The following is a 23,266-nucleotide window of genomic DNA, read 5'->3' as shown; positions in this document are numbered from 1 at the left end:
ATAAATGAAAGCCCAAACTGAGTTGCTGGAGCAAGCCAGAAGAATGAGAAGGAGAGAGAGGGAAGGAGAGAGATTTTTTTCTTCTCTTGAGCCAAAGTAAGCCATCCACTGATAATATGGCCTAACAGACACCAGATTCTCACCAAGCAAATGAGCTATTTCATCCCTTGGAGAAGACCAAGGAAAGGATGCAAAGAAACCAGAAATGTTCTCCCCAACATTCCCTAAGTTTGGAGGGGAGTGGAAGCCCTGTTGTCTATGTGTCAAGACAGAAATTCAGGGAGAAAAGGATTTGTCTTTTATAATTCTTCTCTCAGGTGAAATCAAGTTGGCACAAAGATAATTCATGACGGGCTTGGTGCGTCAGGATGTCTGTGATAAACTAGTGTCCCCGGGGTTTTTTCCTAGATATTCATTCATTCTTTCTTTCCACAAACATTGACAATGCCCCATTATGTGCTGAACATAGTTTACCTGATGGGGATAGAAAATCAATTAAGGCATAATCCCTACACACTCAGAGAAATGACTGTGTCTTGGGAGAGACCAAAGTGTCAATCAGTGGTTATAGTTCTATGTGACAAGTGCTTTGAGAGAAGGTTTTGCAGGCATGGAGTTGTGGGGGAGGAATCTTCTACATTAGGCTGGGGACAGCAATCTCCTACAAGTGACTGTTTTCTTAAAGCCTTCCTCTTCTTTTGTTTCCCGTATTTTAAAATTTTGTAGAGTTTAGATTTAGCCTCTCTATAGTTTGCTAAGGCTGTCATAACAAACTACCACAAACTAACTCAAACAACAAAAAATTATCATCTCCCAGTTTTGGAAGCTGGAAGTCTGAAATCAAAATGTCAGCATAGTTGGTTTCTTCTCCGGGCTGTGACAGAAGGATCTGTTCCAGGACTTTCTCCTTGGCTTGTATAGGGCACCTTCTATAGTCCATGGCATTCTCCCTGGAAGCATATGCCTGTGTCCAGATTTCCTCTCTTTATTATTTTATTTTTATTTATTTTTAAATGAAATTTGCATGTTACCCCTGTGACATGCAAATTAGTATGGCCCATGCCATACTAATTTCAATTTTAGTATATGTGCTACTGAAGCCAGTACAAAATTGACTGTCTTTATAAGGACACCCATAGTATCGGATTAGGGCCTATACTAATGATCTCATCTTAACTGATTGCATCTCTTATGACCCTGTTTTCAAATAAGATGACATTTTGAGGTACTAGAGGTTAGGACTTCAACATATGAAATTTGAGAGGACCGACTACTCATTTTTCCAGGTTTTCTCACCCCCCATGAGGGAAGGACAGGTTGTCCTAAAATACTGCAGGCTACCCTTACTAGCTTTGAGCCTAGAATTACCCCAGAGTAGATCTGCCTCTGCAGATGAGCTGACCATGAAACAGGGGAGGGGTCCTGTGAAGATGGCCTATAGGAGAAACATGGCAGGTGCCTGCCTTGCAGAGGATGAGTTGAGTACCTGTTTCCTCAGCCTTCCTTGTACAACCATCTGTGCCCAGAAGGTGGTTTCTGCTCACATGCTGTGCAACAGGTCTCTAATGCTTACCATATGGGCTTCATCACAGCACAGATTCTGGAGTATGAGGCCAATTTCTCCTCTCTCAGCACAAGAGGATACTCCTCAAGCTTTTTCAAGAGGATAACCCTGAAAAAAAGGAAGGCATAGTTCTAAGAATGTAGACGGAAGTGTTTTTGGAGACACCAAAATGTGTGCCTTAATGTGTGATCATCATACTTGATATTTTCCTTCCTTCCCTTTGATTTGGAATGGAATGAAAGTCTGCTTTTTTTGTCCCCTAGAAACAGCTATGACCCAAAAGCTCTTACATAAAAAAGGTGTCAAAAGTAAAGAAGGGAGGGATGTCTGGCTGGCTCAGTTGGTAGAGCACATGATTCTTGATCATGTACATTTGAGCCCCAATTTGGGTATAGAGACTGCTTGACAATTGGTTAAGCATCTGACTCTTGACCCCAGGGCCATGGGATCGAGCCCCACATCAGGCTCCGCACTCAGCAGGGAATCTGTTTGAGATTCTCTCCTTCTCTTTCTGCCCCTTTCCCCACTCAAGCTCTTTCTCTCTCTAAAATACATAAATAGGGATGCCTGGGTGGCTCAGCGGTTGAGTGTCTGCCTTCGGCTCAGGGCGTGGTCCTGGGGTTCTGGGATCAAGTCCCACATTGGGCTCCCTGCACAGAGCCTGCTTCTCCCTCTGCCTGTGTCTCTGCCTCTCTCTCTCTCTCTCTCTCTCTCTCTCTGTGTCTCTCATGAGTGAATGAATGAACAAATAAAATAAATTTAAAAACATAAATCTTTTAAAAAATAAGTAAAAAATAAAAGGTAAAGAAGGGATATTGTTGAAGCCTAATCTATTCAGCTTCATCAATCAATAATAGAATATTTGACCTCCCACTTAATAGTAACATACCCACATGGTCCTTTTAGCCCTTCATGTATACAATTTCATTTAATTATTCGATCACTTATTGTGTTGTGCATTCACTGATTCATTCATTCAAAATATGCTTATTACCAACTATGTATGTTAGGGACTCGATCTTATTAGATACATTTTAATTTTTATTTATGATAGTCACACACAGAGAGAGAGGGAGAGAGGCAGAGACACAGGCAGAGGGAGAAGCAGGCTCCATGCACCGAGAGCCCGACGTGGGATTCGATCCCGGGTCTCCAGGATCACGCCCTGGGCCAAAGGCAGGCGCCAAACCGCTGCACCACCCAGGGATCCCTAGATCCATTTTACAGTTGATAAAAAAAATTAAATAACAGACTAAATAACATGGCCAAAGTCACATAGCTAGCTAGAGTTTTCATAGTCAATGGCAGATGTGTTATCCTAAATTCCAATGTTATGCTCTAAATACTAGCAATTATCCTACTATGGTGGCACCCCATCCCCCAAGCTTTAGGATATCGTTAGGTCAAATCTTACTTGGGTTCTTAAAGCTACTGCAAAATCTTAATTGTTTCTCAAAAATCTAGGTCCTCAAGCTCCTGCCAACATTCAAGTCTCTTTTGACAGTGGGGCTCTGAAGGCCTCTGTTTCATGGGCCCCAACGGAAGGAGCTTTCAACTATACTGTGATGGCTTCGAGTGATTCTTCAAAGCTGAGCTGTAGTACAACTCTCAGTACCTGTACCATCTCCTCCCTCCAGTGTGGGACTGAGTACCTCATTTCAGTTTTAGCGAGTAATGATGCTGGTTCTAGCCAATCAACTTCAGCAGAGGCCCTAAAAACTGGTATGTAAACAAGAGTGAGATCACTCTGGGGCCTGTGAACCAGAGTGACTGCCAGAAGGGAAACATAATCACCTGATAATGTTCCAGAACATTCTGGAAGCGGTGAAAATGAAAGCCTGACTAGGCTTTCCAATGAAAGCGTGGAATTGGACAATCTAATGAGTTTTAATAATGTGATACTGAAACCAGATATCATACACTGGAAAAAGCACTTCTTTGAAAATTGATTGAAGTCCTGGCTCCTATTCTAGTCTACCATTAATTAATCTTCTTTATCCTTTGTAAAGTTGTACAAATTCTAAGATCCAGTTGGAGTGGGCAGCCCCGGTGGCGCAGCGGTTTAGCGCCGCCTGCAGCCCAGGGTGTGATCCTGGGGACCCGGGATGGAGTCCCACGTCAGGCCTCCTGCACGGAGCCTGCTTCTCCCTCTGCATGGAGCCTGCTTCTCCCTCTGCCTGTGTCTCTGCCTCTCTCTCGTTCTCACTGAATAAATAAATAAATTAAAAAAAAAAAAAGGTTAAAAAAAAATCCAGTTGGAGTGATACACAGCTCTAACCATGCGGTACAGATAGCAGCCTCTTCCTTACATCATGCTTCACAGACCTAGACCTGGTGGGAGCTATTTTTTAAAGATAAAGATGGGCAGTCTATAATTCTTAGTATGTGTCTGTGTTTGTTTGTTTTTTATTTTAAAGATTTTATTTATTCATGAGAGAGAGAGAGAGGCAGAGGGAGAAGCAGGCTCCACGCAGGGAGCCCGACGTGGGACTCGATCCTGGGTCTCCAGGATCACGCCCTAGGCTGAAGGCGGCGCTAAACCACTAGGCCATCCAGGCTGCCCGTGTGTGTGTGTGTGTGTGTGTGTGTGTGTAAAGATTTTATTTATTTATTTATTTATTTATTTATTTATTTATTTATTTATTTATTTGAGAGGGAGAGAGAGAACAGGGAGAGAGAGAGAGAGCATGAGCAGAGAGAGCAGATTCCCCAGTGATCAGGGACTCAGATATGGAGATTGATCCCAGGACCCCAGGATCATGACCTGAGCTAAAGGCAGTTGCTTCACCAATTGAGCCACCCAGGCATCCCAGTATGTGTTTAAATATCTTCATTTTCATCTTATCAAGAAATAATGACTCACAAATATGGAGTTTTACTCCTCTAGAAATATTTGTACATTTTGGTGATGGGAACTAAAATTTAGTGAAGACCTGCTATGTACCAGGCACTATAAATACATGATTTTATTTAATTTTCATGACCACTCAACGAGGTAGGCTCTATTACCTCCTTTTTCAGACAGGAAAGTTTTAGGTCTGAGAAGTGAAATAATTTTTCCAAAGGCACACCAACAGTGAGTGCTAGAGCTAGATTCAAGCCTAGGATTGCCTGATTTTAGTCCTCTAAGCCAAAGAAAATGTAGATAATCACAATAATGTCCACTTTACCCAACAGTCAGAACTACATCACTCGAAGTATAAAAGGCTTCTGAACAGGGAGGAAAAGAGCTATCACCAAGTTGATGCACTGTTATTTCACAGGGAAACAGTACAGCCAAGCCCTCAGCTCCACAGTTTCTTATAGTTGTGTTAAATTAAGGTCACTGATAGCAAACCTGGTGATTTGGTTTCCCTTCTGACAGTTGTAATTTACTCTGGTTGGCACATTAGGAAGGGTCATGAGGTCGGGATAGCTGAGAGTGAAGGAAGAGATAAGAATACACTTTCAAAAGCACAGCAGATCCAAGTTAGTCATTTAATGCAGAAGAGAACCTTCCAGTGTTTCCCAGTCTTGGATGCACATTAAGAGAATCTGGGGAGCTTTTCACAAATCCACCTAAGACCAATTAAATCAGAGTTGCTGGGCATGGAGTCTGGGTATGACTGGTTTATAAAAGCTCCTCCGTGAATTCTAATGTGCAGCCAGGGTAAAGTGGCAGGGAAGCAATCCTGCACATTTACAGTAGGGAGGCACCACTGCACTTTGGGCATAAAACAGTTAGTCATGATCATGGGAACGGCCCACAGTTATCAATAAAAGAACTATGTTTAGAAGATGCTATGTGTTTCCCAGGTTCCAGAATTGTGAAATATATTTTAGAAAGATTCCCACTAGAGATGGCTAAAATTTTAAAAGCTTAGAGTTTTAAAGAATAAACTTCATTTGAATTCTGTGCTGATCCTGGCGTTGCCTTAACACAGAAATGCAGGCAGTAGCAACAAAGGGGATCCATGCCTCTTTGACATGGTCTAACTAGCAGGTATTGTGTAAGATAAATTTTACGACATGTGAGAATGTCTTGTTGGCCTGCACATACTATCTGATGCATTCCTTGTCCATGGCGTGTGAACAATCCTGGACAATTGCAAAGATGCAAAGAAAAATCTCTTGCAAGACACTCATAGCTGTTCATTATTTACTGTTTCCTAGTTGCTTGTGCACCTGGCAGAGTGACCATCCGAGAAGATCCTCCTGGCCACCTATCTGTGGCTTGGTCCAGTGTAGATCTGGGCGATTACTATGTGGCCTTTGTGAAGAGTGACGATGGCTTGGAAGTCCACTGCAACACATCCCTCACCCAGTGCAATTTCTTATCTGAATGTGGCTTCACTTACTTTATCAGTGTTTTTGCCTATAACAAGGCAGGCCAGAGTCCTCTGGGCGATGTGGTCAATTATACCACAGGTAAGTTGCACTTGATGCTTATAAAGGGAGTCTGGAGTTCACTTAACAGCAGCGTAGATCACCCAGTTGATTTACCTAGAATACCTGAGAGTCATGCTATGGCCTAGAACAGAAAGAGAAGCTCTCCTCTCACATTCTTTCCAGATCAGGAAATTTTGGCTTCATGGACTCAAGCTTGAGGATAACACAAGGCTTAGGAAGAAAGCAAAGAATATGGTCGTTCACACCTGCTCTGAAAAGCCAACCCCCCCCACCAAGATCTACTCAGTGCTCAGCACCCTATGTAAGGTGCCGAAGGGGTTGCAGTCCTCCTGTCTCAGGAGTTCACTCTTTCCCCAAGACCCAAAACCAGAGATGCAATTGTAGAGTTGTGGCATCGCGCAAAAGGCTCTGCAGCAGGACACCTGTGTTTAAGTCCTGTTGTGACCACTAACCCATTACAGAATAAGGATAGATAATGATGTTTGCCTTTCTAGTTCCTTAGTATCCTCCACAGCAAAATCGGACAAATAATGAGAGCATGAGTATGAAAGGTATTTGTATGTGGTAAAGCACAATGCAAAGTATTTTTATTAGCATCATTACTACTATTATTCTCCACCCCTAGGCTTGGATCTTCCACAGACAGAGCAGGGATTGTTTTATTTACCTCTTCATCCTCAATGCTTATCATAGTGTGATCAGCCTATAGGAGAGGCTTGATTTCTGAAGAATGAATGGAGTGACTTGAAATTAGTGAACCATGCTTACAAATAAGAACATTAGAATATCATTACATAATAACACTACTAGCTGGATTACAATAAATTTTACCAAGATGAAAGAATCAAATAATTGGTGCCTTTAGAATATGGAATTAAGGGGCTACCAATCAAGTCTCAAAAGCATAGGAGGGCTTTCCAGAAGGAGTGGCCTTGACTTGGATGTTTAAGGGTGGATGGAATGTAGGTGGGACAAGGGCATCCCAGAGAAAGTCAAGCTGAGCTAGACATTTGTCAGAATTGTCAGAATTCATCCACGACATGATATAGGGTCTCTTCTAAGATCTACTAATACAATGATATTTGCCCCTCCTGCAGCCCTCAGTTTTATCTGGTGTTTGTAAAGACTGATGGGATCTAGCTGTTAGACAAGGTATGATTTTTCTCAGGCAGAAGAGGGGAATAGCATTCCAGTAGAGGGTTAACAGTCCTTGAGGCATAGAGAAATGAGAACATATGTGGGCTGGGGAATTGAGAAGACTGGTGTGGCTGGTGATGGGGGAGGCACAACTGAACATGTAGACTGGATGCAGCTTTTAATGACCTTTAGACGTCATGCGTCGAGGAATTATCCTCTATGTAGTGGGTGTTAGGCCAAGATTGGAGCTGGAGAGAATTGTAGGAGAATTTATTTATTTATTTATTTATTTATTTATTTATTTATTTACTTATTTGGGAGAGGGAGGGGAGGGATAGAAGGAGAGGGAAAGGGAAAGAGAAACTCAAGCAGGCTCCACACCCAGCACGGAGCACAATGCCAGGCTCAATCTAGAGACCCTGAGATCATGACCTGAATGGAAATCAAGTCAGACACTTAACCGACTCGGCCACTCAGGCTCCCCATGGAGATTCTTGCAGCAATTTAGGAGACCAGTGGCAGAGGCTCTGGGCACCAGAAAGTCAGGTCCCTCTGATATCACTGCTCCTTCACTGACCTCCATTCTCTCTCTCTGCTCCTGCTTTCAGCTCCCTGTTGTCCTACTGACATTAACCCGGTGTTAGTGTCCAGTGATAGAGTAGAGATCGTCTGGTCTCCTGTCCGTGGTGCCGAACTTTATGAAACCAAGGCTGTAGATGGGTTCAATGTGGTTGAGTGCAATGACACGGCTCCTGCTTGCACCCTCTCAGCTCTAGAGTGTGACACCAAGTACAACATCACAGTGTATTCCTTTAGTGAAGTCCGGGGCAGCAACATGTCGTGTACTTCCCGATTCATAACCACAGGTATGATACAACATGGTTTCCTTCACTGACTTTGAACAATTCACCCCAGCTATGTCCCTCGGAATGGACGTTTAGCAAGAACTATAAAACAGCTCTTTGTGGGGACCATTAGAGCCCCTGTCTTTCTACGGAGAGGCCGAAGGGAAGGTAGAACAGGGGAAGTGGGAAGACAAGAAAACAAAAAAAGGAGGTAATGGAAGAGTGGAAGGTTTCCCCAGGGATTACTTCAGCCATTCGGTTCCTCTGACTTTTGGGGGCTTGTCTATATTCACACCATGAAAGTCAAGCCCACATCTTTTGTCTTTCTTTCTTTTTTTTTTGGAGGGGGAGAGAGAGAGAGAGAGAGAGAGAGAGAGAGAGAGAGAGAGAGAGTGTTATAGTAGGGAGGCAGAGGGAGAGGGAGAGAGTCTTAAGTGGGCTCCACACCCAGCTTAGAGCCTGACGTGGGGCTTGATCTCAGGACCCTGAGATCCTGACATGAGCCAAAATCAAGAGTTGGATGATGGGTGCCTGGGTGGCTCAGTCAGTTAAGCATCTCCAGGGTGCTGGGATTGAGCCCCTGCATCAGGTTCCTTGCTCAGCAGGGAGCCTGCTTCTCCCTCTCTCCTGCCCTGCCCCCAGCTTGTGCTTTCTTTCTCTCTCAAATAAATAAAATCATAAAAAAAAAGATTGGATGCTTAGCTCACAGAGCCACCCAGGCACCCCAAGTCCCTAAATGTTTGTCTTAATTGCTTTTGCTTTTGGAGTTCAAAATGCCTCAATGTTTTCCAGTGAGTCTGATGCTATAGGAATCTAACACCATGTTTCCACCCAAAAGCTCTGTGAATCTGGCCTATGTGCTTTGTCAGGTTGAAAGTAGTGATGATCTCATTTGGGAAAAAAATCGGTTTAAAACAAATGGCACACCTGATATTTTTTGACTCAGCCGTTCCCATTAATAACCTAAAAATCTCTTAGCTCCTTGCAGGCCTGAAATAAAAAATGTTTCAAAGGATGATTTCTCCACAATTAACGTGCACTGGCGATCCACTAATGATGATGCCACTTACACAGTGACTGCCCAGGGGGAGAAAGGGCGGTATCTGTGTAGCAGCAGAGGAGAGTCCTGCACCATGGGGGGCTTGCCCTGTGGCTCCATGTTCTCCATCACTGCAGTGGCCGAAACACAGGCAGGACGGAGCCTGCCCAGCTACATTGTGCCCCTAGAAACAGGTAGGTAGGGGATCCCTGGGTGGCGCAGTGGTTTGGCGCCTGCCTTTGGCCCAGGGCGCGATCCTGGAGACCCGGGATCGAATCCCACATCGGGCTCCCGGTGCATGGAGCCTGCTCCTCCCTCTGCCTGTGTCTCTGCCTCTCTCTATCTCTCTGTGACTATCATAAATAAATAAAAATTAAAAAAAAAAAAAAAAGAAACAGGTAGGTAGCAACCACCAGCCTGAACATTGACTTCAGCTCGTCCTTAGATATTGTTATAAGACATGAACTTTCTCATCTGATCTACCCGAAGTGTGGTAGAAATACATTGAACTCATGAACAGCCCTGGTCTTAGAAAATAAAACTTGCAATATTTGGACACAGTTTCTGTAAAAATATCATCAGAAGACTCTAATATGCTGACATCAAAGGAGGAAAGCATTGACTCTACAAAACATTTATTTGAATTCATATTCCTCTGTGACTTCCTCTCCCAAAACAACTAGCAAGTGACCAAATGATCTGGCTCATTTTTTATTTCTTGGGCTCAGCCCTTTCAAATCTTTCTGTATAAAATGCTTTCGGAATTTCAGTTTTCTAATTGGTGAGAGGGGGATCGTAGATTCCTTGGGTGGTTGTGAATGTTAATGCTGCAAGCACTTGGCATGGTGCCTCACACATAGTGAGAGCTGCATAAGAGAACGCTGCTCCTGCTTCATAGCGCCAGGTGTGAGGGGAATTTAGCAAATTACTTAAAGCCTTTGGACATTATTTTCTCTTATATACAATATATGGAGCTTTGAACTATGAGTTGAAACATGAAAAGCAACAGATCAGGGGATCCTTGGGTGGCGCAGCGGTTTGGCGCCTGCCTTTGGCCCAGGGCGCGATCCTGGAGACCCGGGATCGAATCCCACGTCGGGCTCCCAGTGCATGGAGCCTGCTTCTCCCTCTGCCTGTGTCTCTGCCTCTCTCTCTCTCTCTGTGACTATCATTAAAAAAAAAAAAAAAAGAAAAAAAAAAAGAAAAGCAACAGATCAGAGACAATGCCCAATATTCAGGAAGATTCTAGATATCCTATATCCTGAATAATGGGCCCCTGAAAAACTGAGAATTGTCTGTGGAATTCTTAAGTGGCTAAAAATATTGTGAGCTTTTATATCAATTATGTACTATGAAATACATGAAAAAGGCAAAACACATTGAATTGTAAAGGCTATGAAATGTTATTTTGAGAGAAGAGGTGAATGCAGCCATTGCTTTGAAATTTGCAACTGGAATGGTTAAAGTTGGGAAACAACCAAGGATTTCTTTCTTAATCTGAAAAAAAAAAACCTAGAACTCACATTACCCACAGCTAGTTAGTACACCGTTCTTGGGGGAAAGCACCCCCTATGTACACTTGATGTTAAATAATGTATCAGAGGGAATGAGATTTTGCTTAACAATTGAAGGTTTGAGAACTTTAGGATATTGAATGAAATATAGACAAAATACCATTCTTGGTTATTGTCCACAATAAATCCCCAATTCTTTCTCTTTTTCTCCATCTAAGTGCCATGCTGTCCAGCTGGTCTGACAGTAACTCAGGTCACCCAGTCAGTAATCAATGTGAGCTGGACTGCTGGGACCGGGGCCCAAACTTATGTGACGGTTCTGGAGTCACACACTGGACAGTCTAAGTGTCTCACCCATCAAAACCAGTGCCTCCTGGGATGCATCGCATGTGGCATCAATTATACAGTGGCATTAAAAGCGATTAGTGCCACTGGGTTGACGGCAGACTGCACCTACCAAGCTTATTCCTCTAGTAAGTGAATTCTAAACTCCAGCTATGGCGTACCAATAAGGATTTTGGCTATTATAAATCCAGACACAAGCCCCTCCTTCTCATTTAAAAAGATGCTGCATCTCCATCAGGTTAGCATTATACATTCATAGTACTTTCTAAAATGTTTACAGTTTTCCTCTTAATTTAGAACCTCAAAGCTTCAGGGATGCCTGGGTGGCTCAGCGGTTGAACGTCTGCCTTCATCTCAGGATGTGATCCCAGGTCTGGGGATCGAGCCCTGCATCAGGCTCCTGCGTGGAACCTGCTTCTCCCTCTGTCCGTGTCTCTGCCTCTCTCTGTGTCTCTCATGAATAGATAAATAAAATCTTAGAAAAAAAAAAAAAAAAAGAACCTCAAAGCTTCAGAGGCTCCTCTTGGTGGTTGCTGAATTAGTTCCCTGGGTGACATGGCTCAGATGTACTTTTTTTGAAGGGAGGACAGATTTTTCTATGACACAGCTACCTGCAGCACAGAGTAAATCAGTCTGTAAGAGTTCTCGGAAAGCATTGAGGTCACACATTCTATTTGGCTTGAATTCTTTTCTTCTCATTATATTACACTATTACCTCTCTCGTCTAAACCACTCCAGCTCCTTCTATGGTTTCTTATTTCAACAGGCTAAAAAGGAGCACTGTCTACTGACAGTTTTGTATCTTGTTCTTCACAAAGACCAAATCAATAGGAATAGCAGGGGAGGGTAGAAGTGGTACAGGGTTAGCAAAGAAGATTCTCTTGATGATTCTAGTCCACTGAAGTGGCTGCTTTGGAGCACTGTTTTGAAAAAGGAAAGGAAGGAAGAAAAAAGAAACAAAACTCCTTAAAACACCTTTTGTTTTTAATAAATTAATTTTTATTGGTCTTCAATTTACCAACATAAGAGTACAATGATCAGTTTATTGTGTCTACCCCAGGACATGGGATGGGAGAGCTGAAATTTTGCCACCCCAGGGACAATAGAATCTTCAGCCAGGAGCCTAAGGACATGGCGTTTTTGCTGTGCGTGTGTGTGTTTTAAGATTTTATTTATTGATTGATGAGAGACACAAAGAGAGAGGCAGAGACACAGACAGAGGGAGAAGCAGGCTCCCTGCAATGTGGGGCTTGATCCCAGGACCCCAGGATCATGACCTGAGCCAAAGGCAGGCGCTAAATCGCTGATCCACCCAGGCGTCCTGAGACGTGGCTTCTTATAAGCTGTGTTGCCTTATCTTCCCTGATTTTGCTTCCTCATTGGTAAGAGAAATAGTAATAACTATAATGTGAAAGCATTTATAACATGCTATACATATGTAAGGGGTTTCATATTTTCTTTGGGCCCATTGTTTTCCATCAGATTTGCTGCCTAAATTCTAACCCTGATATCCAGTTCTGGGAATATGGCCTGCTGCTTATCTTCCCATGTAAAAAGCTGCTTTTTTTTTTTTTTTTTTTTTTTAAAGGAAAGAACGAATCAAAAGAACCTAATTATCTGTAACTGGATTTTAATTTAAATTGTTGTACAACAACATTTTTATCTTAGTTACTGAGTAGTCCACCATCTGGTGCCCTGCTTGACACAGAGTGTGTGGCCTGCTCAAGGCATTTAGAGAAGAGAAAAAGAAGGATCTAGTGAGCTAGCATGGACACAGTGGGGTGAGCAAAGCCTGGTCACTTGACTGCTATGTAAGTCACTGTTCCCCAGGCATCATGCTACTCAGCTAGCAAAATAGGTCTTTTCAATTAAAGCTGAATGCAGTTAATTTAAATTCAATCCCACTAAAATCATATGGAACTAGGACATTATGAAATCTCTTGACAAGAATGTTGTGCATTTGACTCACATAGTTTGAGATACTGTAGCTGCCAAGTGGGGACTTTTGGCCTCACCATTGTTCTCTATTAAAAATTCATGGCCCACCTCACCATCATATAGGGATTTCTTTTTTTTTTTTTCATATAGGGATTTCTAATCATGGAAAGAACTTGCGTACCCCTTCAAATAATGCTCTAATTATGCATTATTTAGGTTTTTAGGGGAAACTTACTTTGCTTCCATGCTTATCTGATGATGAAATGTGATTTGTGTCTGTTTTTCCCCTGCAGGTGCCTGCTGCCCATTGGGAGTGAAATTGTATAGACTGGGCCCTAATGGCATTCGAATCTACTGGCAAGCCTCCAGGGGCTCTGCCAATTACAGCACTGACCTCTATGGTTCCAAAGGCATTTTCACGTGTGCCCCAAGTGCTGGCCTCAGTTTTTGTGATGTCACCGAGATACCCTGTGGGGATGTATATACCGTGATGGTCTCACCAGTCTCTGAGACAGGACTGAAGCTTACTTTCTGTCCAAAAAAAATATATTCAGGTAGAGCAATAGAGCCCTTAAACCCTCTATTTAAAACCCTGAACTCCATCTGTGAATCAAGACTCAGAGCAATTACACTTATTTGCTATGTAGAAGGTCAGGGAGGTGTGAAATTTTCTACACCCTGCATGTGGATTCTGGCTACAGGGACCTCAAGCTTCTTTGGAATTGTGATGCTTTCTTATCATATGATTTGGAGACACTCCTTTCTTCACTTTGCTGACCCTTTCTTTTTCAGAAAAAGGACCAGATGCTTGCTGTTTAAATAGTAAAGCGGATTTAAAATGATTTTCTGCTTTGAGGTTTGGGAATAGATTTTTAACATAGTCTCAGAGATAATGAGACACACCCTGAAATGTTGGAAATTAAGAGACTTGAATCTCTGCACAAGTTCAGACTTATGACTGAGCAGAAGTTGGAGGATCAGGGGAAAAAATGAATTTATAAATCATAAGCTAGGTTTGGAAATATGAGTGGGCAGGCAGTCTGTGATCACAAAACAAGACTGTCAGCAGCTGCCATCTCACCAGAACTAGCAGAAGAATGTTAGCAATTCTCCTGCTCTGTATTCCAGCACCTTCTGCTACCTTGCCCAGGGGATAGTCATATATTTTTCATATATTTCTAAAAAAATTTTATAAAGAAACGAGATGATAAGGTCCTAGAACTTTATAGGTGATCACAGAAAGAGTAAATATTAGCTCAGAAACCTTTACTGAAAACCAGAATCTAAAATTCCCAATTACATATAGGTGGCACGAGGGCTCAAATGGTCCCTGGACAGAACCAGGCCAGTTCCTCATATTGGTGTTCTTGCTGTGCATGGCTGTCATGCTCTGATTCCTCATTTTTTCATTATCTTGTCCATAGGACAAGCTGGCTTAGAGTAGTGCCCTATGGGAAAGGACAGGAATAGGTTCTTGGGGTGAGGGTCAGCTCTTAGGAAAAAAAGAGACTTTCTTTCAATAACAGTGCTTCATCATATTTGCATTACATTTTACGATTTATCAAGTGTTTTCACATTCAGTCTCTTATTAAATGCTCAAAATAACTCTGAATTAGATTTAACAAATCTTATTATCTCCAATTCATAAATGAAAAAACTGAAGCTTCGGCTCCCACATCTCTATCTATAACCTTTCTCTTCTTCTCACCCCTAAATTCATATTCAAATTCATATTTGACTCTTCTAACCCCTAAATTCATATTTTTATACCTCTACCTGGAGGTGCCCCAGGGCTTCCAACTCCTCAGGGCCCAAGAGAACTCCTGATCTTCTCCTGCAGTTTCTAATTTTCCTCCTGGCATCCTTGTTTCAGGTATGAGAGCTGATCACCTGGGAGTCAGCTTCCCTCTCTCTCACCCTCCTGATCTCAGGGGTCTCCAAGTCCTGTCCTGTTCACTTCATGATGTATTTTCTTTTTAACTATTTTTTTGAAGATTTTATTTATTTGAGAGAGAGGGCGAGAGAGAGAGAGAGAGAGAGAGAGAGAGAGAGCAGGAGAGGCAGATGGAGAGGGAGAGGCAGACTCCCCGCTCAGCAGGGAGCCCAACATGGGGCTCAATCCTGTGTCCCAGGGATCATGACCTGAGCCAAATGCAGATGCTTACCTGCCTGATCCACCCAGGTGCTCCCCTTTTTAAAACTTTTAAAGTAATCTCTGTACCTCGCATGGGGTTTGAACTCACAACCCCACACTCAAGGGTTGCATGTTCTACCAACTAAGCCAGCCAAGCACTTCTCGAGACAGTTTTTATTTTTTTTTTAAGATTTTATTTATTCATTCATGAGAGATAGAGAGAGGCAGAAGGAGAAGCAGGCTCCCCACAGGGAGCCTGATGTGGGACTTGATCCCAGGACCCCGGGATCTCGACCTGAACCAAAGGTAGACAATCACTGAGCCACCCAGGGGCCCCTCATGATGGTTTTTAAATCCAAATTCTTCTCTCTCCTACACCTACTGCTATATAATAGGCCCTCACCACTTCTCACCTAGAATATTGTACCAGGCTTGTCTTCCTGAACTCATGCCAGCCTCCATACTATTACCAGAGTTGTCATTCCAGGACACTGAATTTGTGTTTCTTTTACGCTTCAAAATCCTCAAAAATGGGCAGCCCAGGTGGCTCAGTGGTTTAGTGCTGCCTTCAGCCCAGTGCCTGACCCTGGAGACCCAGGATCAAGTCCGATGTCAGGCTCCCTGCATGGAGCCTGCTTCGTCTTCTGCCTGTGTCTCTGCTTCTCTGTGTGTGTGTGTCTCTCATGAATAAATAAAATCTTTTAAAAAAAAATCCTCAAAAGTGTTCCATTTCCCAATAGGAAAAAAGCCAATACTTTGAGCGTGGCATTCAAGGCTCCTCATAGTCTGTCTGTTAGTTGGTCTTCCTACACCTGCATTGTCCAAAAGATATTTAGTACAAGCCATGTATGAAAAAAATTTAAATTTTCTAGTAGCTACATTAAAAATTAAAAAGGTAAAATTAATAATACATTTTAGTTAATCCAATATATCCAAAATATTATAATTTCCACATGAAATCAGTATAAAAATTTCACATTATTTTTTTCATACTGAGAATCTGGTGTGGATTTTATGCTCCACAGCACACTTCAGTTCAGACTAGCCACATTTGGAGTTTTCAGCAGCTACATGTGACAAATGCCTGCTGGTTAAGCAATATTAATTCTAGGCTCATTCCACAACATCTGTCCTGAGAAGACTCTATTCTCCAGTGTAGCCACACACACCTGCCCTCACCACACACATATACCATGCCCAGCTTGCCTCTGAGCTGATGCAGTACTCTTCTCTTTGCCTGGAATTCCACCTCCATCAAAGGAACTCCACCAGCACAAATTTCTTCTCCTCTGTAAAATTTCCAAATCCTAGAAGTTGATTTATTCTTCTTGCTACCTCCTTTATGACCCCATATCACCTGTGTCTTTATGACATCATATGACTTGAATTGAAAACGTGTTATTTCCCCTAATAAATGATAATCTCTGGATTCTCAACACAAAGCACACAACTATCACCCAATATATTTTAAATTAAAAAATGAATAAATTAATGAGTTTCTCTGGTTGCCTGGGATCCTACAGCCAGTATGTTAATCACCAGAAGTCCTTGTTAGTTAGAACTCTAATACCTGGGGAGCCTGAGTGGCTCAGTTGGTTGAGCATCTGCTTTCCACTCAGGTCATGATCTCCAGGCCCTGGGATCTAGCCACACAGCAGGTTCCCTGCTCAGCAGGGAGCCTGCTTCTCCCTCTCCCTCTGTTTCTCCCCCTGCTTGTGCTCTCTCTATCAAATAAATTAATAAAATCTTTAAAAAAAAAAAAAAAAGAACTCTAATACCCACTGCTGGGATGCCATCTCAAGCCTGCAGTCATTCCACATTAGCAAGGATTAGGTGTCTAGACTCCAGTTAGGGAATCCACTTTTGCTCCATCTCTCTGCTAAAAAAACAGGTGTCTAGGGAAATATTTTTGGTTTTGTTTCTTGGGTTTCTTTTTTTTCGATATCAGTGGTGCCTTCCTTTGATAATTAAGACAATATTATAAATGATAATAATGACTGTTTATTGAGTGTATGTGTCCAGCACTATTTTGAGGGCTTTACATATGCTAACTTAGTTGATCCCTATAACAACCTTATGAGGTTGGCATTCTGATTCTTACCACTTTACAGATAAACTAAAGCACAGAAAAGTGAAGTGACTTGTCCAAGGTCATACTGCTAGTAGTTATATCCTTTTATCACTCAAGCTGGGTCTTAATCAGTCTTTGGTTCACTATCCCATTATTCTTTAAGTTATATCTTCACTATCTTTTTTTTTAATATCTTCACCATCTTAAATATGTTCATTAATATATTTTAAATGCTTTTGTTTTTATTCATTACAGTAACCTGCTCTGGAAGTACACTTGGAATGGGTAAGTCACTTTTCTCATGGATAAAATAGAATTTTTGTTGTTGCTCTTTCGGGTGATGTAATATAGTAGGGATTAAAGCTGATTCTTTCTTGCTCTCGCCTCCCACAACCTTTTCTCCCCTATTGCAATGTCTCCCCTCAGATTTCACCAGTTAGGATGAATTCCTTTGCATTCGGAAGTCTCTTCAGTTTCCAGGGTCCCACAGGAAAATGTAAATATGGTTCAGTAGAGGCAGCCGCTTCATCCTTCACTTCAGAGACTAAGCCAGCCAAGCACTTCTCAAGACAGTTTTTATTTTTTTAAGATTTTATTTATTCATTCATGAGAGATACAAAGAGAGAGGCAGAAGGAGAAGCAGGCTCCCTGCGGGGAGCCTGATCTGGGACTCGATCCCAGAACCCGGGGATCACAACCTGAGCGCAAGACAGATGCTCAACCGCTGAGCCACACAGGCACCCCCATGTGTCAGTTATTAACATTTTAGCATGCTACTTCCAGGATATGTGCATTGTAAAGTCAGTCTTCATAATACCCTAATTCATTGGCTCTCAAGGTGTGGCCCCAGGGCCAACAGCATGAGCAACATCTGGGAACTTCTTAGAAACGCAATTTGTGAGGCTTCACCATAGACCTAATGAGTGATGAGTCAGGGGCCCAGCAATCTTTGTTTTAATAAACCCTCTGAGTGATTTTGATGCACGCTAAAGTTTGAGAACCACAGCTCCAATTCAAAGAAGCTACTTTGGTACTGGGAATTTGATTCACGTTGGAAGGGAAAGGAAAACAGTCTACCTGAGGCAATGGGGCTCTAACAGCAGGTAGCCTGACATCACTCTGTGGAGGCATTCTTAGTCCTCAGCATCTAGCCTCACCTGCACTTTCAGGAGGATTTTCCTCCCCGAAACTTCCTCAGTAATTAAATGGGTTTAGTATGTTGTCCCTACACAGCTCCCTGAATCAATAAAATTTGAAAGCTGTCTGAGAACAGAGCAAATTGGCCTGGGGGTAGAGAGGAAAGTTCTTTGTCCTGAGTCAAGGCAGTCTGAACTGGTAGAGGTTGTGGGCGGGGTCATTTCCTGAAGCACCTGGATTAGTTGGAACCTACTGGTTAGTTTCTTCTTGCCCTTTCAGCAGTTCAGATTGTCTTAATTTCTTGTTTTCTTGCTGTGAAGTGCTACGAAAACAGCATTTTGAATCAAAATACTAAGCTAATTTTCAGAGACATTTGAGGGCTTTTTAAAAAAAATGTCTGCATATGTAATGTATCTTGTGGCTTCTTCCCTTCCAGTGATTTACAGGGGGAAAAGAAATGCAGAATGACACAGGGAACCCTGGCTAAAAACAGACTTAGTGAGTAACTTACATTGAAATGAGTCAAAGGCAAAGTGTTTTGGCTTTGTTTTAAAAATTTTTTCCCATATCTTTTGCAGGGTTGACTCAATTGTTAGTGTGATTAGAGGTGGAAAAGCTCTATTAGAATACAAAAATGCCTGTAGGGTAGGATAAGCTCTTTTGGCCTCTGTAAGGACAACTCTGACTCCACTTCCTGAAGGCAAGCAAGGTCAGGCATGTCCTCATCTGCACAGGAGTTCAAGCTCTGCTATGGAGAAGACTCAGAGAAATTAATCCAGAAAGTGCTCTGGAAGACTGCCAGAGTGTGCTCGCACACTGGGAAAATTCTGGAAGTGTGAAAGGTCTGTTTAGCAGAAACTGTCTCTGGGATTTCATATCCAAACACCACACAGACTTCAATACATTCACTTATAGGTATTTCATGGACACCAGGACTTGCCGTTCAAGGACTGCAAATGTTCACTCCTGGAGAGCTTGATATCCACCACGCAGAGACACTGCTCATCTCAAGACCTCCAGCAGGACTTTGGCATAGATTGGAGAGCCACAGCTGCCAGGGCAACCTGTAGTAACAAATCATCTCAAGTAAGAAGAAAGCAAGTTGCAGATATTGTTTGCCAAGTCAAAGCATTCTGTGATGTTACCTCTGCGTGAACATCTGGGCAAGTATAGCTGCTGGCCTGTTGCTGGAAGGATTATACTCATGGTTGTAAGTGAGCAAAGACTTCAATGGACGGACAGCCAAGGCAAAGCTGACAGACTGTGGCAGACTGACAGGCACACATCTTTTGTGGGATCATCAATCTTGTTGGTCGTATCCCCATGCTCCCACTGCAATATTTTCATCTCGGAAGAAGACAATGATATATAATATAAATCTGTTGTACCTAGAAAATGTCCTTTGAAAGCTTATTAAAAAAGTAATGTGAGTAGGAAAAATGGAGTTTGTTGCATCAGAGAGCACCACAGAGTAGGGCTGAGTTTAATTCAGTTTTTTTTTTTTTTTAAGATTTTATTTATTTATGAGAGACAGAAGGGGAGAGAGAGAGAAAGAGGCAGAGGGAGAAGCAGGCTCCATTCAGGGAGCCCGACATGGGACTCAATCCCAGGTCTCCAGGATCAGGCCCTGGGCTAAAGACAGCGCTAAACCGCTGCGCCACCAGGGCTGCCCTAGTTTTGTTCTTAAACAACAGTATATAAACAGGAGCTGAACTAGGTGTTATCTATATCATTTGAAGAACTCATTGCTTAATAAAGATTTCCAGACATTACCTCTGGAGATTTTAATTCAGTACATCTGGGTCCAGGCTTGGGCATCTATATTTTTAACAAACTTGCCAAGTGACATGTGGCCGGGTTTGAGAAACTTAAAAGGTTTTACATTGGCGAGTTCTTCCCTGAAGCAAAATTTCAGTGACAGGAGGCTAGGAAGTGTTAAAAGATGAATTGAGGCATATTAAACATTTTACGAGTTTGAGCAGAACTTGATTCTAATTTAGTAGCACCAAACCAGAAGTGGTTACGGGCACTCCACTGACAGGATCTCAAGGAAACACTTTCATAGAGAAGAGAGAAGCAAAGCAAGGATATTATTTGATTGGTTGTAACTTAAGTGGTTTCCACATTTGGGAAAGCCCAACTGGCTGATTGGTTGTCCTTAGATTTTGATTTTTTAAAAAAGATTTTATTTATTTATTAGAGTGAGCAAGAGAGAAAGAAGAGAGGGAGAGACAGAGAGCATGAGTGGGGGTGGAGAGGGATTAGGGAGAGGGAGAAGCAGACTCTCCTGTTAAGTAGGGACCCTGAGATGGTGACCTGAGCTGAAGGCAGACACTTAGCCAACTGAGCCACCCAGATGCCCCACATTTTGATTTCTTAACCTTGAGACACTTACAGGTGTAGGTTTTGGTTTGCTTACACAGACTGCTAAGGCATTAGAACCACCTCAGTTTAATGGCCTCTTTGTTTAATTTAACAGAAGGTAGATGGCTGTGGCATATAAAGAAAGATTGGTGAGAACATCTGGGGGTGCCCATGAGGTTCAGAGTGGGTCCATGCCCTGTGAGACAGACATGAACTGGGGCAGTGTTCTGGGCTGTGGTGCAGGGTCCATGCAAGACTGTGTGCTGAGCCCAGTTGCCAGCAGGGTGTTCTTCCAAATAGAGCTGTGTTCATTGCTGATTGGAATGGTCAAAGGCTAAGGCCAAATGTAGGTCAGAATCCCTGGTTCTAGGATGCTAGGGAGCTGGGACCAGTACACCTATACCTTATGAATACCAGGGCCACAAAATGAAACGGCCATCTACTTTAGGCATCTGAGCTGGGCTGTTTTGGTCAGAATTCCACAGAAGACAAGGTGGTCCACACTAAAACTAAAATATGGATGTAGCACATAAAATGTGCTTCTATTCTAGGTGCTTCCCACATACTCAGTTATTCTCAGAACAACTCTATGAGCTAGACAATATTACTCTTTTATACTGATAAAGAAAATGAGACTCAGAAAGGTCAAGTACCCCACTCATGTTTGCATAGCCAAGTCAACGTGTAGCACTGATGAGAACTACTAATCCATGATACTTTTATGGAGGATATTTATCTGGATTATCATGATTAAGTCATCATTACTAATGAAGAAGGCCTGGGAATAAGATGGTGAGTGATTTGCCCTAACTCAAGAGCTTTTACATTCAGCTCTTAGTTATTTTGATTATTTTTTTTTATTCCCCCCCCCCGCCCCCCCCCCCCCCCCCCCCAGCAAAGCAGGTGTTTTGCCTCTGACCAGTGTTGTTGGATTTGACCTTTTATTCTGTCCTGTCATGTTCAGGGGACTCAAATTCCTTGTCCAATTTGCCCAGGCAAACAGACTAGAAGAGGCGGAGAGACAGCTCAGGGAGGTTATACGAAACTAAGGGAGCAAGGGAGATACGGTATGCAGTATGGTACAACAGAAAGGGCAATGGTCTTGGGGTCATTCTGAGGTCTTAAGTGGTTTATTTAGCTTCTGAGTCTCAGTTTTCACATCTGTAAAATGGCAATAAGGATTTTCATCTTGGGCTATGTGAGGTTTTATCATATTTAACACACAAATGCAATGAAACAGGTGTTTGAAGTCACATGCTTCTAAAAGGCAGAGACAGCATCTTGTGCTGTGGACCTGTTATCTTTGTGCAGCTAAGGCACACATTTGTTCCATTAGAACACACTGCTCCCTGGTAACCCAGCCTTCAGGAGCGTGAGCCACAGCTGCACCCGACATGATCCAAGTCAGACTTTCAGCCCCAGAGGGAGTTTCTGTGTCATTCCTGGGCACCTGGTCATTCTCCTCAAGGTAGGAGATGGAGGCACTTCACCCACCTCCCTCTTCTGCCTTGGTTTGCCTCTCTAGGGCAAGGAGCTCCATTTTAGAAGGGTGAGTGCACTGTCATGCCTTTTTCTTAGGGCTTGGGGCTCCACCTCCTCTACTAAGCAGAATCTGATTTTAAATTGAAAAGGGAGAGGGAAATAATGTGTTCATTTATGATCCTGAACAGCTAAGTCCATTTAAAGCAAGTTTAAAAGAGGCCAGGGCTCCAGCTTCCATTCCCATACAAGCCATGAATGGGAAAGCCATTAATGCCACGGGTTGTGCTCAAACCCATTTTATGGCTGCTTTTATTCTTCATTCTCCTTTTCTCTCCTACAGAGCATATATTGTAAATTATCCCATAGACAGGATACTCTATTGCTTTCTGTGTAGCTTAGACACAGTCCGCATTCCACCGCAAGCGCGGCCTCCTGGGCAAGTTTCAGTTTCCTTGTCTTTAAGGAGGATCCGTGAGATAATCCACTCACCTTGAAGCACTCCGTAAATATTAGCCACTATCATTACTAGTATAGTAACTAACCATTTCCACTTATTAAGATCATTGGTTCTTTGCAATCTGCAGGAAAGTCTTTCCTTTTTTAAGATTTTATTTACTCAGGAGAGACACACAGAGGCGGAGTCGCAGGCAGAGGGAGAAGCAGGCTCCCACGCAGGATTTGATCCTAGGTCTCGGGGGTCATGACCTGAGCCGCAGGCAGAGGCTCAACCGCGGAGCCACCCGGCGCCCCTATTTTGTGATTAACTGATTTCGCCTCAAAAGATTCCTCTCAGGAAGTAGTTTTCTGCCCCAAATTTCTAAGTCTGAGCTCAAATCACCTTTGTGAACAGGCTCTTAACAATAATTCCTTCATCTTTCTTTAACAATCCGTCCTTTGGACCCCCAAGGCATTGATAACCCCTCCCACACAATTTCGTACGTCAACTTTTGCTTGTTGAGGACACAGCCGCCGTCCTGCGGGCTCCTGTTCGGCGAGGTCTTCATTAAGGCCTTCGCTTTTCCGACCAACTTCCGACTACCGTCGGCCGGGAAGGGCCTCAAACGAGGCTTAAGGGGCCTCGCAAGCGGGTCTCTCATTCATAGGAGCGCCCTGGAGGGGGCCTCAGAGCCGTACACAATCACTGTGTCCTGAAAACAGAGCGACACCAACCTCCGGGGGACACCTTTCCTAGCGGGTAGCTGAGCGCGCTCCCCGGGCCGCGCGCTGCGAACGGCTTCGCGACAGGGACGTCCTTCTCCAGGACCGCGAGCGTGGACGCCGAGCGTCGGACGTCGCGCTCTCCCACC

General features: G+C 43.1%; 1 protein-coding gene and 1 long non-coding RNA gene across 3 annotated transcripts in view; one reads left to right on the top strand and one right to left on the bottom strand.

Moving 5' to 3' along the window:
• The window catches only part of FNDC7 (fibronectin type III domain containing 7), a 27,148-nt gene extending 7,595 nt beyond the window's left edge, over positions 1–19,553 (top strand). The window contains exons 5-13 of the mRNA XM_025996329.2: positions 3,029–3,286; positions 5,717–5,971; positions 7,699–7,956; positions 8,914–9,168; positions 10,707–10,961; positions 13,065–13,325; positions 17,232–17,261; positions 18,550–18,611; positions 18,692–19,553. Coding sequence (XP_025852114.2) covers positions 3,029–3,286; positions 5,717–5,971; positions 7,699–7,956; positions 8,914–9,168; positions 10,707–10,961; positions 13,065–13,325; positions 17,232–17,261; positions 18,550–18,581 — 1,604 coding nt within the window. The 3' untranslated portion in view covers positions 18,582–18,611; positions 18,692–19,553. The remainder of the gene's footprint in view (positions 1–3,028; positions 3,287–5,716; positions 5,972–7,698; positions 7,957–8,913; positions 9,169–10,706; positions 10,962–13,064; positions 13,326–17,231; positions 17,262–18,549; positions 18,612–18,691) is intronic.
• LOC140598356 (uncharacterized) lies at positions 17,550–23,266 on the bottom strand. Of its 2 annotated transcripts, none has more exons than XR_012000734.1 (3): positions 23,130–23,266; positions 19,259–19,460; positions 17,550–19,177 (listed from the first exon to the last, which is right to left on the bottom strand). It is a non-coding gene; the product is annotated as an uncharacterized lncRNA (long non-coding RNA). The 2 variants fall into 2 exon arrangements; XR_012000735.1 differs by having other exon boundaries at positions 22,449–23,179.

This window comes from Vulpes vulpes, chromosome 3 (genome assembly GCF_048418805.1).
Source record: "Vulpes vulpes isolate BD-2025 chromosome 3, VulVul3, whole genome shotgun sequence".
In the NCBI taxonomy this organism is placed as follows: Eukaryota; Metazoa; Chordata; class Mammalia; order Carnivora; family Canidae; genus Vulpes; species Vulpes vulpes.
The sequence above is the reverse complement of the archived record's forward strand: the minus strand, read 5'-3'. Positions and strand labels throughout refer to the sequence as shown.